Here is a 17,965-nt window from a genome sequence, read left to right on the forward strand (position 1 = left end):
TCTTTATAAAGAAATGAAATATTAGTATAAATGTGTTTACTATATATGACTTGCATTCTGTAACTGAATGGATTAGGACTGAATAGCAAATCATGCTAGAAGAGGGGGGAATATGTCTGAAAAGTGATCTCCTCTAAACTTCTAAATCATATTGAAATTAATCTGTAACGTACAGAAACCAGAACATTTGATATGGTTAAAACTGTGTGTTCAGGTGTGAATTTCCAAGGATTTCATGATATGACTCGTGATTTTTAAGTGTAAATACCAAGAAGGATTGATGAGATTTTCTGGCTGCCCCGACACAAATGCTCCTGGGTCTCCCAGGCCCGTGTCACACCCGGTGACAAGGAGGCCATAAGTCAGTGTCCTGGGGTCTCATCTGTCGGGAGTCCCCCTCCAGCCACATGCCTAGTGCAGACCTGGCCAGGGCGCCCTGCAGCTCCTCCTCCTTCTTGGCCACCTGGATCTTGAGCTCGTCAATCTGCGCCTGGAGCTCAGCGATCTGGTCCTGCAGGTCCGTGGTCTCGCCGTCCAGTTTCCTTTTGGCCTTTTCCAGTTCCTGGCGGGTCTTCTCCTCCTTCTTTAAGCGCTCTTTAGGGCAAGATACAAGAAGCCCCTCAACACACTGAATGTCACTCCATAGGGACAAATTCAAAATATAAACTGATTAAAGTTGAAAATTAGCCATTGTATCCTAAAGCATGTCGCTGCCTTAATATCATCCTGCCAACTGCTCCATCACCTGAAACCCGTTAAGATCAAACCGAAGGCGAGATACATTAGTAGGAGGGTGGAGTTTTCAGGAAGAAATTGGGAGGATTCTCAGGATGTCCTTCCACAGGGAGCGGGCCCCCGCTATCAGAGCCAAAGTGACCTGGACCCCGTGCTGTGCCCGGGATTGCAGAGGGCTTGGCACAGGCTGGGCGGCGTGTGACTCCTGTCACCCCACTCCCCTTTCACCGGGAATCCCTGGTTTGAACCCAGACTGCAGTTCCTGAGCCCTGAGGGCGAGAGGGCAGAGTGTGGGCATCTCTCCCGCCCGCCCTCTGAATCCTGCAGTGATTCCTTAATTAGGGCCGGGGATGCTTCCATTCACACTCTGTCCTCACCCGCCCATCAATCAGGTGAGAAAAGGACAGGCCTACCTACCCTTCCCAGAAGAATCGCCTACGGGTAAGAACGGTTTATGGAAAGAATTTCAGGCTGACAACAACGAGGACAACAAAATCCTAAATACTGTTTCAGAAACCACTCATTTTCTCCCCGTTATAAATGACCACGCGACAGCAGGGTGTTAAGAGCCACGCTCTTCCTCCTCTGTCGATGCCAGTCTCCAGCTGCGGGTCAAAGGGAAGGTTTTCTGGGCTCTTTCCAACTTCCACCCTCTTTTCTTATTTCTTTTGCAGAAGGCAGTGATCCATTTTGCAAAAATCCTAGCATTTGCGGGCATGACTTGGGCCACCAGAGTGAGACACTGCTACCCTGCAGAGTCTCCTGTCCCTGCCAGGTTTTGTGTCAGCAGCTGTCCCTTTGTGAAGGGAAACCTAGGCACCTCGACGCAGCATTTAGATTAAACACAAACAAATTTAACGGCCCGTACAGCTCAAACTTAATTTAGGTCCCAACTGTGTCCACCAAAGGGCAATCTATTTTACTGCAGGACCTAACTTTAAAAAGTAAAAGTTTAAAGATAATTTAGTGCCGTTTGATGGCACTAAATACTTGGTGACTAGGCAAATGACAACACCATATAAGAGGCCTATTTTAATAGTTGAACCCAAACTGATGAGCAATCCCCATGTACATATTCTAGTACAGCATGTTCTGATTTAAGTAAAATCTAAAGGCTCACATGTCCTAGCCCTAAATTTCTCTAACCTCCAACACTCACCTTCTAAATCTGAGATCATCACTTCTTGCTTATTCCTGATCTTGGCCAGGTTTTTTGCCTTTTCTTCCTCTTCAGCCAGCTGAGAGGAACACTCAGCAATGCGATCTTCCATGAGTTTCTTTTCCTGAATAGGAAAAACGGCTTCAGAAAAGGCATTCAAAGTGACAACTGGGTTTGGTTATTACTTAGAAAACAAGTAACGTTGGCCCGCCCGCCTGGCCTGCAGTCCCGCAGCGGGTGCTGAATGTATTACCGCCCAGACGGGAACAAGTCGTCGGTCAGTGTCCAAAGGGCACAAAATGTGCACGTTCAATCATCTCAGGGATTAAAAGGATATTTGGTGGATTAAAAAAATTAAATAATTTCTGTCTTTAGAAATCTATACCGACTATATATCTGTAGAGACTTAAGAGAGAAAACTGAATAAATGAACTTGAAATCTTGAGAATTTCCTGTTCGAAGCCACTTTCAGTGAGAGCATTGACACAAGTATTTTCCATATTCTAAAATCAGCTCTTGGACTCCCCTGGTGGCGCAGTGGTTAAGAATCCGCCTGCCAATGCAGGGGACATGGGTTCGAGCCCTGGTCCGGGAGGATCCCACATGCCGTGGAGCAACTAAGCCCGTGCACCACAACTACTGAGCCTGCGTGCCACAACTACTGAAGCCTGTGCACCTAGAGCCCGTGCTCTGCAACAAGAGAAGCCACCGCAATGAGTAGCCCACACACCACAACGAAGAGTAGCCCCCGCTCGCCGCAACTAGAGAAAGCCCACACACAGCAACGAAGACCCAACGCAGCCAAAAATAAATAAATAAAATAAACCTATTAAAAAAATAAAAATAAAAATAAAATCAGCTCTTAAATGGAAATAGTCTCTTACTTTGATAAATTTGGAATTTTGGTCCTCGAGAAGCAGGATCTCCTCTTCCATCTTCTTGATCTTGGCCTCCGCCGTCACCTTCTCCAGCTGCAGTTTCTGGCGAGCCCCCTCCTCCTCGTCCAGCTGCTCCTCCAGGTCCTTGGGGAGAAGTACACGCGGTCAGTCTCCACACTTTCTCTACGAGATTCTACACATGCTAACAAGCAAGGTCAAAATGAAATGCCAATTCTTGATTTTCAAAATGGCAGGGTTATTTTTAAAAATATAAAATGTAATTATGTGAAACAGACACTTGTGTCCACTATAGGTTAAGTACAAAGTGCGTCAGTCCTTCTAGAAGCCAACATGGGAAAATGCAGCAGCTTTGAAAAAGAGCATTTCTTTTAAACCAGCAATTTCAGGAAAAGGCACAGATGTGATTTATATTTAAGAGACCTGTAGCAAAGTGTTATTTATCATACTGAGGAACTATGAACATACTTCAGAAAAGTCTTGGTGATTAAAAGTGGGTATATTTGTAAAATGGGATAACATGTAGTTATTAAAATCTGTACTTTAGAACAGTAGTAACACAGGGAAATTGAATAATACAGTCCAACTACATCAAACACATACTTCATTCATTCTACTATGTCTATTTAGCCAAAAGAGAAGAGAAAGACGACTAAGAAACAACCATGGAAATAGTACAGGTCGGTGAGAAAGGGCTGTCTCAGGTCAGGTGTGCCGTGCCGTTCACAACATGAGCGCATCACCAAACTGGGTGGGATTCCAGAGTTTACACATGGGTTTCCTATAACACGCTTCTCTTTATTTCATGCCCTACGTTATTGTAGCTAATAAACATATGCATTACAGAACAGAGTTGTACGTACAAATCAATATATGGCCAGTTTAAAAAACTTTCAAGGGACTTCCGTGGTGGCACAGTGATTAAGAATCCGCCTGCCAATGCAAGGGGCACGGGTTCAAGCCCTGGTCCGGGAAGATCCCACATGCCGCGGAGCAACCAAGCCCGTGCGCCGCAACTACTGAGCCTGTGCTCTAGAGCCCAAGAGCCACAACTACTGAAGCCTGCGTGCCACAACTACTGAAGCCCGCGAGCCTAGAGCCCGTGCTCCGCAACCAGAGAAGCCACTGCAATGAGAAGCCCGTGCACCGCAACGAAGAGTAGGCCCCGTTCGCTGCAACTAGAGAAAGCCCATGTGCAGCAATGAAGACCCAACGCAGCCAAAAATAAAGAAAGAAATAAATTTATATATAAAAATAATAATAAATAAAAGCTCATAAACACAGAGGTTAAAAAAAAGAAACTTTCAAGGGTAACTTTGGCTCAATAATTTACCACAGTTGATTCTGTAATGAAACCTCTGCACAAGATTAACTTTTTTTGTGAAAAACTTCAAACACACATATAAGTACAGAGTAGCACGGTGACCCTGACACAAATGCATCAGCCCAAGCTTAACAGCATCAGCTAATGGTCAGTGGTCACTTCTAAACCTCCAGCTTCTCCCTCCTCCCCGTGCGTTATTTTGAAGCAAATCCCAGACATCATATTTCATCTGTAAACCTTCAGGCTCTATCTCTAAAAGATGAAGACCATTTAAAAATACACTTGTTTGAACTGGAATCCAAATAAGGTTCACACATTGTGATTGACTGATAAGACCCTTAAGACTGCTTTAATCTCTAGGTTCCCTTAAATTTCTTTCTCCTCCCTTTTTCTCACCATTTATTTGTTAAAAAAAAAAACCAAAAACACCCCACAGGTCATTTGTCCTACAGTTTCCCAGAGTCTGGATTTTGTCCACTGCATCCCTGCACTGCACACTCCTAAGGTGACAAAAGCAGTGAACAGAACAGTGGGTCCAGTGTAATTCAATTAATAAATGAATCCACATATATCTGTTCAGAAATATATGCAAAAAAATAATAGGGATAATGGGATGATGGGTGGGAGGAAACTTACAAGTGCTATTTTGTATTCTCTGGGTATTCTACAATATAGTGTTATAATCAGGAAATTAATATTGAAAACAAAACAAAAACCAAAAACAGCTCTAGTAGTTTTTGGTTGAAAAGGAGACAGATCAGAAATCCCTGAAAGCCTCACAGGCGGGGGAAAAAAAAAAAGGACAAGAGACCAACAAGGTTGGGTTTTCCCAAGGGCCATGCAGTTAATATAGAATCTCAGATATTCCATAAAAGGGGGAAAAAACTAATATTTAATAATAACATTACCATAAATATTTTATAATGTGTTTGAATTTACAATGGAGATATTAAGATAACAGTGCGAAAACCCAGTGAAAGAGTCTAGAGTAAAGGTTATGAAGATGAAAAGTATTGAAAAACAAAACAAGCAAAAAACAACAACAACAAAAACCCTGTTCTTACAAGGAAATGCTTGTTTTCTAAAGAGAGTAATGCAAGCATTTCATGTGAAGTTGTTAAAACGTGGAGCATAAAACAGTAGGTTGGGGAGGCTGGAGATGACTTTGGGTGACCTTACCCTGTATGAGTAAAATATTATCACTGAAATGAGCACATGCTCTGAAACAAAGAGAAAATCAAAATGGAAAAAGAATTTGAAAAAGGATACATGTATATGTATAACTGAATTACTTTGCTGTACACCTGAAACTATCACAACACTGTTAATCAACTATACTCCAATATAAAATAAAAAGTTAAAAAAAAAAGAGAAAATCAAAACTGTTGATAATACCACCAGAGCTCACTATTATTGGTGACTATTATTCTAGATCTTCTGTACGTTCCCTTATAAAAATCATACATAGTTTGTAAGTTATATACTTTTAGTTAGAGCTTATTGTGTATACTCTTTTGCAACTCTCTTAATATAAATACCCATAAAAATAAACACCTTTTTAATTTATAACTGTATATTATTACCGTAGTTTAAGAATCCCCTACTGGGGCTTCCCTGGTGGCGCAGTGGTTAAGAATCCGCCTGCCAATGCAGGGGACACGGGTTCAAGCCCTGGTCCGGGAAGATCCCACATGCCACGGAGCAACTAAGCCCGTGCGCCACAACTACTGAGCCTGGGGCTCTAGAGCCCGCGTGCTACAACTACTGAAGCCCGCGAGCCTAGAGCCCGTGCTCCGCAACAAGAGAAGCCACGGCGATGAGAAGCCCGCGCACCGCAACAAAGAGTAGCCCCCGCTCGCTGCAACTAGAGAAAGCCCACGTGCAGCAACGAAGACCCAACACAGCCAAAAATAAATAAATTTATTAAAAAAAAAAAAAAAGAATCCCCTATTGTTAGATAATTAGTAGGCTTCCACTGATTTATGCTTAAAGTCCTAGAACTAGAATTGCTGGATTAATGTGTACTTTTTACAGCTTTTGTGATATTTTGCCAACCTATTATGGAATACTGGAAAGCTGTTTGTGTTGAAGAGTGGAGAGGGCCTGGACAATTTATTGTATGGGGTATTTGCCAAGGAAATAATATGATATCTTTTGCAGTTTTGAGAAATGTCTGAAATGTCTGTGCTTTGCAAAGATAAGCTAAGTGGTGGGGAAAAAATTAAGGGAGAGATCTGGAAGAAAGAAAGTTTGGTACTGGACCCGTGAAGCAGTGGTGGCAGATGCAGACACCCTGACTCTCAAGGCCGTGCTGGATAGGCTGGGGTGGGCTTCCAGGAGAACGTGTCTCAGCGTACAGGCACACTGTTGTCTGGGTCACTCATCTGGGTATCCAGTCACAGAGGGAACTGTGCTTCATGTGAGGCCAGCTGGATCTCCTAAGAAAGTAGCTACCAGCAGGAAGGGCTAAGTGTTGTACTCTGATTCCTGGCCACCTCCTGCGTCAGTGCTGAGCATTTCTTATGAACCAAGCCACCTCGTAGGTTTCTCTCTAATGAATGGAGTGAGCAGTGGAATTATTAATGATAACACAAAGAACAAACTCCGTCCCCACAGACCCTGGGATGTTTCTACTCTGAGTCACTTTGCATCCTCTAAGATGCCACATCAGAACATAAAAAAGATTCCTGTTCAAAATAACAAATCTACGTTTGAAGGAATCTATTATATGTGTGCTTCAAATGATCTTTTAAAGGGGTGGGGGGGTGGGGGGGGGAGAAACGACTTATTACTTAGGCTCCTTTTGCTCCTCAATGGACACAAGAATCCAAACCCACGGCATCTATTCACTCACCAGATCCATCTGGAAACCCAAACTATAAGCCCAAATGAAACTTGTCACAGATACCTGAATATGTGCTTGCATTTTCTTCTTTTCATTTTGGAGGATTTGGTTTCTTTCTTCTTCTTCTTCAACCCTAGACTCCAAGTCATGGAGAATCTCTTCTAATTCCTGCTTTTTAGCAGCAAGTCTTGCCCTCATCTCTTCTGCTTCAGCAAAGAGCTCAGTCTCTGCCTGTAGTTGCTCTGCCAGGATATTCTTCTCTTCTAGCAGCTGCAATCACAATAAAGCGTCCGGTGCTATGACTGGCCGGTTATGCACAAGAGACGGTCACTGGGACTCCAGTGGTCAGTGCAGGCCACCCAAGAAACCCAGAGTTAAAAATATATAACATCACTCACAAAACTTTCAAATATGTCTTCGGCTCTAGCAAAATAAGCTGGGTGAAAACTTGAGACAACAGAAACAACGAAAAATGTTATCCTGAATAATACATGCTAAATTCATGCTATTTTAAAGAATTCCCTTTCTTACTATTAAGGTAATTCACAAAGGAACCAAAGAATAGGAGGGGAAATTTTATACAAATGCTATGAAGTTCATGGTGACTGAAGCCGTCTGGTATCAAATGATATTCTGGCCTCTACTGTTGAACGTTCTGGCCCTGAACACATCAGTCCTATCACTGTCAACTACAAACATTTCCTGAGTCTCTGCTTTGTCCATGAAGCACAGCTTCCTGAGAACGGGGTGTGGACTCAAGACCACTGTGGCTGGAGAGCAGGCAGGGGGGTGCCTTATACTGTCTCATCCTTTTACTTTTTTCTAAGTCCCTTGTGAGCAGTCACAGGAAGGTGCTAATACCAGAAGTCTCACTGGTGTTAAACGCACACCTGATAGCAAACGTGATCATCTGGGTGTCCAACGGGTGACAAAGGCAAAAATGCAAGAGGTCAAGCTGATTTCAGTTTATATATACCCCGATGCTTGGCCTAATACATCTGCTACCTCTATGCTCAAACGTCTATGCTTTGGAAAGGAGTGAAGAATACACACAAATTCTTCGGAATTCACTGGGTGGGTCCCTATCCGCGGGGTCGCGCATCTTCATTCGGGGCTGAGCGGGAACCGGGGAGCTGTACCTGCTGGTGCTTCCTCTCCATCTCCTCCAGCTCCCCTTCCACCTTCGTCTGCTTCTCTTTCACCTTCAGCAGCTCTTCATCTTTGGCCTGGAGCTCCTCCTCTTGGCGAGTGACTTGTAGGAGCGGCTTCACCTACATTCATGACATTGAACACTGACTGTCGCACCCTGCACCTCCCCGCCCCTGGGCTCCTCTTGGTCCCGGGCGCCCACCTTGGTGAAGACGCGCCACCACTGCCAGTGCCGCAGCTTCAGGTACGCGGCGCAGTTGCGCTGCAGCACCTTCAGGGCGCTCAGCTGCTGCTGCTTCTTGGCGAAGGCCCTGAAGAAGAGGAAGGAAAACTAGTTAAAGAAAACTGTGGTTTTGTTTTTGTTTTGTTTTGCTTGTAAACAACAAACATTTATCTCTCACAGTTCTGGAGGCTGGGAAGTCCGGGATCACGGCCCCGGCAGATTCCGTGCCTGCCGAGGACCCACTTCCTCACTGACAGCTTCTTCTTGCTGTCGCCTCCCATGGGGGAAGGGCAAGGAAGCTCTGTGGGGTCTCGCTCATGAGGACACTAATCCCATTCGTGAGGGCTCCACCTTCATGCACTAATCACCCCAAAGGCCCCACCTCCAAACACCATCCCACTGGGGATTAGACTCTGGCACACGAATCTGCGGGACACATTCAGTCTACAGCAAATAAGAGAGAACCGTGCTTTGACAGCTGCTGTCATAGGAGACTCCCTAGAGGTAAATGTTCTTTGTGGGCTGGGCTGGGGAGTGGGGACATGACCACGTCCCTGCCGGATGGCGGGTCTGCTCCGCCGACCTCAGCTCGTGTCACAGGACCTGGCACTTTGTCACAGACACTGCCAGAAACGGCCCCTGCCACCTACCCCCAGACACACATGTGTGCGCGCACGTGGATGTGAACAAGGCCCTGCCCTCCCCTTCCCTTTGCTGTGCTCTTCATCAATCAATCCTCTATTAGCCACTCTTTTCTTTTTGGATCTGTCACAGGAGAAACCTCCCTCTTTCTTGCTAAGGTACTCTTTCTCCTCCTTCCCTCCTGGACTGGACCTGCAGATCATCTTGCTGACACCTCTCATTTACAGACGGGCTCAGAGAAGCCCTCCCCGAGGACCCACACTGAAGCAGGACCCCTTTATCGTCTGTCCTGGCCCCTTGTTTGTGTCCTTATTTAGAACGTGTGTCTGCTTACCTGGCTCTCGGTCCCACAGGACAGGGACCTCAAGTCTCACACGAGCTTGTATTTCTAGCACAAAACACATGCTTATTAGCACAAGCACACACTCTTAAGCATTTAATACATGATTTCCCACTTACTTTCTGGCTAAATAACCTCTGCAAACAGCCTGAAAGAAGATAATGATATCGGTAATTTTTAAATCTCTTTCTTCCTCTAAGTGTGCCAAAACTCCAGCTCTGAAAAATATCTTGCTCTGTCCAATCCTGTACAAGTTTGGGTCCAATTCTAAAGCCCGGATCTGAGAGAGAAAGAGTCTGTTTATTATTTTTGCTACAGGAAAGATTGTGTCAATAGCCCACGAACCAGAAAAATCCAGAAGAGCTTACCATGCGCTCACAAGCCTGTTTGCCATCCATAAAACCCTTAGGAATAGCATTTGGAGTTAGGATCTCGTATCTGTAAGAAAAGCAGCCAAAAAGCCTTTTGTAAAAATTTGTGGAAATGTTTACCTACTAACTATGAGTTTTGCTTTCTCTAAGAGGCAAGAATATAATGGGCAATCATGTCGAATTAAGACTAAAGAAGTGACCAGCTGATAATCTGAGGTTTTCTGCAGATCTAGTTTCTATTTCTTAAAAGAAGCAGCAAAATGAAAATGCAGTCAATTCTCCCAAGTCAGAGACCATGTTTAAGAAGTTGTGGTGGAGAGGAATCAAAAGCATGGTGACTTTAGAAACTTTTTGTTTTTATTTCCCACAAAATGTCCATGTCCTTAAGATGCAAGGAGAATCTGGCTCTTTGCGTGTTGGGTCACCGTCAACTTGTAGGCATTTATTAGATAACAGAAAAGGCTGTAAGAGCAATGCCTGGAGGCCTCTGTTTAGAACAGGAGGAAGGGGACTTCCCTGGTGGCGCAGTGGTTGAGAATCCACCTGCCAATGCAGGGGACACGGGTTTGAGCCCTGGTCCGGGAAGATCCCACGTGCCGTGGAGCAACTAAGCCCGTGAGCCACAACTACTGAGCCTGTGTGCCGCAACTACTGAAGCCTGCGCGCCTAGAGCCTGTGCTCTGCAACAAGAGAAGCCACCGGGATGAGAAGCCCGCGCACCGCAACAAAGAGTAGTTCCCGCTCACTGCAACTAAAGAAAGCCCGCGCGCAGCAACGAAGACCTAACACAGCCAAAAATAAATAAATAAAAATAAATAAATTAAAAAAAAAAAAAAGGAACAGGAGGAAGTCTCAGGGTGACTCAAAACAGCACTGGGCTGGGTGCACATATGTTCACCGACCTGCACACCTGAGGTCTGTGCATTTACTATATGTGGGTTATACCCCAAGAAAATAAATTTTAGCACAAAGACAGTGGCTGTATTAAAAGATGAATCCTGGCTACGTCAACCAACTTTGTATTTTGGATTCCAGTTATGTTCCCTTTTCTCCTATCAAATAAAAAGTGAAAATCTACCAGCTCGTTTATCATATAGTGGGGCCATAATAAGGGTTTCCCTGAAAACCTGTAGGGATTGGAACAGTTTTTCAACTGGATTCCCTCTGGGAGAAAGGGCTACTCTTCGACCTGCAGCACTGTTTATTTTATGGAAAAACAAGTGCTTCATATTTGGAAACTTGATTTCCAGGAGCAAAGAGGAAAAAGGCAAACTAGACTAACTGTTAAAGAAAATTACATAATACACTTTTAAAAAACCTGTTGCCCATCATATGTTTTCATCCATTTCTATTGCACACTGATCTTCTCCCTCTTGTTTTTTTCCCAATTCTTTTCTAATCTCTTGTATTTCCGACCCTACTTTAGTAAAAGGATTGTAAGAACACACACACGGGCACACACAGTGGGAAAAATATATACATACACACATACACAGATACAGTCATTGAAAAAAAGATGGAAAGAAATGTCCCAAAGTGCTTTTAGGAGTCACATCTGAATAATTTTTATTTACTTTTAACGTATTTAAAAATTTTCCTAAAAGGAACATACGTTATTCCTACATTTTAAAAAATCAGTCTACGAAAGAGTTATGTTTAAATCCCAGGTAGAACTGTCTGAATGAGTGAACTGTAAGTTCTCAGCTCTCCGTGTTTCCTCACAACAGCCTCAGGGCCCCAAGGCCAGGAAGCAGTCTTTGCTGCGCCCAGAAGTTATGAGCGCCCTGCCTCTTTGTAAAGTAGGCACTCAATATTCCCGACCAACGATAACGGTAATAATGATGACCGCCCTCCTACATGAAAAGAGAACGGAAACCCTCCAGGGAACAAGGAAGAGTCTTTTCTCATCATCTCACTGTTTGATTCATATTCAGATAAGCTTTGATACACACAGAACCCAGGGAAAGGTGAGCAATACCTCTGTCTGAATTCCTGGAAAACAATCCGGTTGGGGAATCCCTGGCGACAGATTCTGATCCCTTCCAGGACACCATTGCAGCGAAGCTGATCCAGCACTAGGTGCGGGTCCAGTTTTCCAGCCTAATCAAGCAGAGGACAGTTTTAGAGCTTCATCTTTGTGACTGGACCTCGATCAGTCTTCAACACCCGCATCCGTTTTGCTAAGCACGTACCCGCTTCTCGTGATTTGGAATGATGCAGCGCACAAAGTTAGGGTTGGTGTTGCGGAGCGTCGCCATCAACTTGGTGAGAGATTCTTTGTAGAGCTGCCCGACTGTACGAAACATGCCCTTCTTGGTTTTGTAGGCAGAGCCAAAAGCTGTCTCCGTCATCCCCGTGACTTGATCCAGACCCACGATCCGGTCCACTGGTGGAAATAAAAAAGACAAGGGAAAATAAGCCAACTCTAACTCTTTAGCAGGGAAAGAAAAGACAGAGTGAGAGTGCAGCAGCACAAGCTTTGTGGGACAAATGATAAGAGATGCCATAGAGGTAAGGCAGTCAGCATATTTAGACACTGCACAAGCCGTGGAACTAAAAGCCACACACTTCTAGGGCAGGATACTGTAGTGCTTTGACAACTTCGTACCACACACCAGCAGGTGCCTTCTGCTGCACTAGTTTCAGGAACTCACTGCCTGATAACATTTGCCTGTTACATATACAGTTGTTTGGTAAGTGAAAGATTATTGGCTGGCGTTGATACCCAAACCGACACTGTGACAAGTCTCAAAATAGGAAATGGCTTCTAAAAATGTACATTAAGATATACATTTGTACAAAGCAAATCCACTTAAGTGAATATGCTCAGCAATTAGGGACCAGAGTCATCTCTTATTGGTCATTAGATTTCCAAAGAGAAAGGCCAACAAATGCAGGAAGATTAGATCACATCAGCTCAGGTTTTTAGGAAGGAGTGAACTTCAACTCTCTCCTCAAAGCATGGATGGCACTCGTGAAAGGGCAAGAACACTCCATCGGAAGGAGTCTTCTGAAAAGTAATCAGTGCCTGAGCTGAGTTCAACGATGGTTAAACCTCTCGGACGCTACGCTCTTATTAAAGCAGCTGACAGTTTCCCCTGCCCACACACCTAACGCTTCCAGTGATGGGGTCACACGCAGAAGCCTGGCAAGTGCACCAGCCGCCAGCCAAACATTCGGTGCCTAATATGCTCTCATTTAAAAAAACCTGATGAATGAATGAAACACACAACTGAAATATTTTTAAAAAGAATCAAAATGTCAACTGAACTACCCCAACAACGCTCTCTTTGACCCTAGCAGTCCCCTCCGTTTCTTCCGTTTGGTCCCCAGGGCAGAAAGCACGTGGGGACCTGGCACCACGTGAAGTGCTCTCTCAGCAAAACCTCAGTCTTGATTCCAATCCTTGATTTCCAGTGAGGTTTTTAGGGAAGAGGCAACCATGGCCCAGGAGGTAAGGGAACTGTCCAAGTCATGCAGGCCTTCCGTGGAAGCTGCGAGAAGGGTGGATGAGGCCTGCACACTAGCTACACTTTCTCCTCGGGGAAGCCGCCAGACTCGAGGGTTTAGGTCAAAGCTACTCCTGCTTGTGCCCCATGGAGACCACCACTCTCTCCTGTGCCTTCCGCCCGTCTCTCCTCACCAAGCCTGCCCCTGCACGCGCCATGACAATGAACTTCCGTAAGCCAGCCCACTTCTGTCTCCTCAGAGCCGGGCCTCTTTCTAGGGCGGTTCCCACACTTGCCATTCCTCATCCTTCCCGCCAATTTCTCACTGTGCAGCCAACTGGCTTCCAGGGCACCCTCCCCCCACACCCCATTCCACTCAGGCCATGACAGGCCCGGGCCTTATTTAGCTTGACCCTGGTCCGTTTACCTGTTGACCATCACAGCAGCATTCTAGAAACTCTCCACGCCTGGCTTCTCTTGTGGACCATGAACCCCACCTTCTCCTGGCCCTCGACCCACCTCTCTAACCACCACGCTCTCCTTGATGACTTCTCTTTTGCGTTTTCTGTACACCACGACGCTCACGAAGGGCCCAAACTCAGCTCACCTAAAATCCTTTCTAGAATAAGACAGGACACAAGTGCGGGCAGACAGCACTTGACCAGAATTCTGCCTTCCTCAAGCCCGTCTCATCCTGGGCGATCACGTTATACCTGACCTCCCGGCACCAGTCACCAAACGCCTATATTCTCCTGTCCACCCAGAGGTCACAAAGCTGCCTCTGCCTTCCACAAAGTGCCTCTCACGTCTGCTTTTCTCAATATCACCTCCCTCTAACCTAGTGCAATGTCTGGCATATAACGTGCTTGATACATATATGTTAGCAAATAAATGAAGTAAACATTAAATGCTTTCGCAATTACAAACAGTGAGAAATGCACTGAAAGAAAAGAACAGGATGCTATGAGAAGGATGGGCGGTTAGAGACCTCTCTGGAGAAATTACGTTTCATGCCTTAAGGGTAAGGATGAGCCAGTGGAGAGATCCCTGCGGGCAGCGCGAACAGCAGGTGTGAAGCACCAGAGGCAGGAAGAAGTGCAAGAAGCTGGTGCCAGCGGGGCCTCAGGAGCGAGGGGGCGAGGACACGCTCGCCATAGAGAATGCACTGGGGGAGGGGTCAGGGAGCAAGGGGTGACCCATGTTGTAGTCGAGGCTCTAAGAGAGATGATGGCAGGCTGAACCTGTAAGATCACAGAGGAGACGGTGGAGAAGGAAGATTCCAGATGTGTTTTGGTGGCAGGACTGACTTGCTCTTAGGATGAACTCGGTATGGAGAATAAGGCAGAGGGCAAGAACTCCTGGGATTTGGGCTTGGGCAGGCAAGTGGCCGGTGGCACCACTGGGAAGATGGGGAGAGAAGGGGGTTCTGTGGGTAGCAAGATGGATCCAAACTCTATGTAAGTTCGGGGCGCCCGAGAGACACTGAGGCGGAGACGTCAAGCGGACAGCGGACAGTCTGCTGCTAAGAAAAGAGGTCTGAAGGAGAAAATGTAGATTTGGGAGTTGCTGACTTGCAGATAGGATTTAAAGTTACGGGACTGGATGAGTCCCCTAAAGGGCGAATGACCAGAGATGGGGGCGTGGGGCAAGCCCCAAGGAGCTGGGGCAGGAGGAGGAGCTGGATAAGGAAGATGAGAAGGGGCTGGAAGTAGGGGGGCCCAAGGTCAACGTCCTAAACTGAAGCACATTCTCCCTGCCCCTCCTCCTGTACATCTAGTGCAGACGTGGCCACGGGTTACTCAAGCCAGTCGGCCTCCATGCCCCTCCCACATGCAGCTGTTGATTTACCGGAACCAGTCAGGACAAACTTCCGGAGTCCTCAGTCCCTCCCTCCTCTCCGCTGCCCTGGTCTGTGCGACATCGCCCTACCTGGTTCCCTCCTCCAGCCTCACTCTCCCGTTTCATCCTCCACCCCTGCAGCCACAACGTGCTTTCCAGCTACACCTCTGGTCCCAGTGTCACGATTAACAGCTGTGTCTAAAACTAAGCAAGTTCCTTGCTCCTAGACTTAAAATCCTTCCATTTCTCCCACAGCTTGTAGGAAACGGTCCAAATAACAGCCCAGCAGCAGAGCACAGGGATGAAGAACTCTACCCAGAGAGTCAGAAACACCTGCCACCTACAAGCTGCGTGAACTTGGGTCTAATTACCCATCTTCTCCCAGCCTCAGTTTGTTCCTCTGTGAAATGGAGCCAAGGTGACCCACCTTACAGAACCGAGGTGCCTAGAAAGCATGAAGTGCTTGGTGGAAGGGACCTCCTGTCACCTTCCCTAGACGCCAACTCTACAAACCAGCTGCATTTTCTCAAAGACCCAAAGCTCTCAAGTCTCCATCCTTTTCTCTCTGCCAGGAACCCCGCCTCCTTGCGACCTCATAACGGCTTTTAAATCTCCATCCCTTTCCCTACCACCTCTTCCTGTCCGCCTGCCTCCAGGCTAAACAGGCCACTCCCTCCTCGAAGCTTCAAATCACGAAAGTCAGACCCTGGGATGACACTTCCACTCTGATCCCTGTATATTCCTGCTGGACTCAGCTTCCGGGGACGTCTCTCTCCAGCATCGAACACACACGGGGTCCTGAGAGCAGATCCCTGGTGTCCCTGGACGCCTCTGATCACCAGCTCAAATGGCTTCTTCTGCCTTCCCCACGTCCTGATGCTGGCCTGAGCGTGGTCCCTGGCACACAGTAATTTTTTTTTTTTTTTTTTTAACAAATAGCCACTGAATGAACACAAAATTACCCACAAGAACAAGTCACGCCCATAACAAAAGAGAAGGAGGCACCACGCTGACTTTGGGGGGGATTCAGCCGCACCGGTCTGCAGCTCTTTCCCTGAAGGGGCAGGTCCTCTTCCACAGTGCAGGATGGCGGGGACCCACGATGCAGCCCCGGGCAAGGACCACTTTTTTTTTTTTTTTAAGTAATAAACAAAAAATATAATCATAGTGAGCCTGATTTTCAAATTTAACTTTAATAAGGGTAATCCAAAGCTAAATATTCAGATTTTTAAAAAATGAATGCTTCAGACTTTCAGTTTTTGTTTTTCTTTTAATTCAAAAACTGAAACTCAGGCTTAGTTTCTACCAATGAATGAAATTATTGGGTAAAAGAGAAACACTTTGGGAACTTCATTAAATGATTTGGGCCACACTAATCATATACGATTTCACTCAAAAATCAAGACCTAGAAAAACCTCTATTTTAAAAGAATATTTTCTTGTTGAAAACTGTTGTAGCAGGAACCAGACAAAGGTGAAAAATGCAGGCAAGATGCTAGCAGCCCCCCGAAATGAGCAGCACTGCCTCTTCTAAGACTTAATATCACTACTAAAACCTCAAAGTGTCTACTGGCCAGGGTTTCAAGGTAGAAGAATGGCTTTGTTTATCCTTCTCCTCCTCCTCCATCCAGGAAAGGCTGGTTAGGCTGCTGGTGGGCATTGCAATTCATTACTTGGTTGCCCAGTGGCCTGAAAAGAGTTCCAAGTATTTTATACTAACAACTTATTAATCAATAAACCCTACGCAGACAGTCAGAAATGAGATGAGCTCCACAGACCTGCGATCTCTAAGGGCCACGTTCATAGTTTAAGAGGAAAAAACAAAAAAGCAACTGTAATCCTCTACCTCATAAAACTGCCATCAACAGTTTTACGTAAGGAATGGTATCGTCTACAGCCGGAATGCTTAACTGGCCCTTCTTCTAGCGGACAGTCTCAGGAGACAAGAGAAATACATGAGATTTTTGTGTTCTTTAAATCTGTGCATGGGCCAAAATACTAGTGCTCTTATTTCATTTGAAGTATTTAAGCCAGTTCTTCAAAAACTCTCTCTAGATAATAGAGCTGGAAACCAAAAAAGGAGGGGGGAGAAAACTGTCTTAATGTTAACTTTAATACCCAGACACAACGATTAGGAACCACATCACACACTCCTATCCTAGAGAAGCCTCTAGCGCCCAGCGCTGTGCCAGGCTCACGGTGAATTCTCAGTGCTCATTTGCATAGACTAAGACTGTTCTACTCCTAAGGTACATTAAAATGTTACTAACAGTTGAAAATGATTCCGAAACAAATATTTAACTGCTATGAATTCCCAGAAACAATCTTAACATCGAATAGTCTATCTCCAGGGTACGGCTATTACACAGTAATAACAAATTTACAGTGGTTACATAACTGGGTTGTAGAACCAATCTGTTAAATGTTCTAGAGTGTCTGGGAAGTTTTAGAAAACTTCCAGGAAGTTCAGCAGTTGACGGGGAGCGTGTGATTCAGGGAGAAAGCAATCTGCCTTCCCCCAAGCGCCAGCGTTAAGGTGACCTGAAATTTGTCTCCCTTACCCACCCTCCCCATCTGTACTTTCTGCCCCTGCAGAAGTCAAAGTTTGGACACACAGGGAGCCCCACCCCTCCCGCCAGCGCCTCCGGCTCGGCTACTCCTGCTTCCTCCCGCGGGCAGGTCCCATGAATATGATTCAGGCCCACCCCGGGCAGCACAGCATGACTGCCTGTTCGCGGGGCCTCGGGGCACTGTGAAGAAAAGAGGACCTGCGTGAGACGGTGGCCAAGGAAATAAGCATTTACTGACTTTCTCTGTTTTTTATAATTAGTACAGCAGCAGCAACGAGGGTACAACAGCAATTACGGCAGCTGCAGAGGCAGCCTCGGCAAGTGCAAGGCCAGGCAGGCGGCGTGCACTCGGGCACTTCCTGGGCCGGGTCAGGCTCGCGCCGCCTCGTCTGATACTCGCGATAACCCTGGGAACCAAGTGTC

The 17,965-nt window shown here is 46.0% G+C and overlaps 1 protein-coding gene across 7 annotated transcripts in view; it reads right to left on the bottom strand.

The window, feature by feature from the left end:
- The window catches only part of MYH10 (myosin heavy chain 10), a 138,186-nt gene that overhangs the window by 22,481 nt on the left and 97,740 nt on the right, over positions 1-17,965 (bottom strand). For all 7 annotated transcript variants that reach the window (XR_014257454.1, XM_082441329.1, XM_082441330.1 and 4 more), the window contains exons 16-25: positions 11,877-12,070; positions 11,663-11,784; positions 9,682-9,751; positions 9,433-9,593; positions 8,311-8,419; positions 8,099-8,230; positions 7,023-7,229; positions 2,779-2,916; positions 1,895-2,018; positions 423-594 (exon numbers count right to left, since the gene is read on the bottom strand). Coding sequence is in view for 6 of the 7 variants with exons in the window: in XM_082441329.1 (XP_082297455.1) it covers positions 423-594; positions 1,895-2,018; positions 2,779-2,916; positions 7,023-7,229; positions 8,099-8,230; positions 8,311-8,419; positions 9,433-9,593; positions 9,682-9,751; positions 11,663-11,784; positions 11,877-12,070 (1,429 nt within the window). In the remaining variant the exon portion in view is untranslated. The remainder of the gene's footprint in view (positions 1-422; positions 595-1,894; positions 2,019-2,778; positions 2,917-7,022; positions 7,230-8,098; positions 8,231-8,310; positions 8,420-9,432; positions 9,594-9,681; positions 9,752-11,662; positions 11,785-11,876; positions 12,071-17,965) is intronic.

The sequence above is a fragment of the Balaenoptera physalus genome (assembly GCF_965194825.1).
Source record: "Balaenoptera physalus genome assembly, chromosome: 20".
NCBI classification, from domain to species: domain Eukaryota; kingdom Metazoa; phylum Chordata; class Mammalia; order Artiodactyla; family Balaenopteridae; genus Balaenoptera; species Balaenoptera physalus.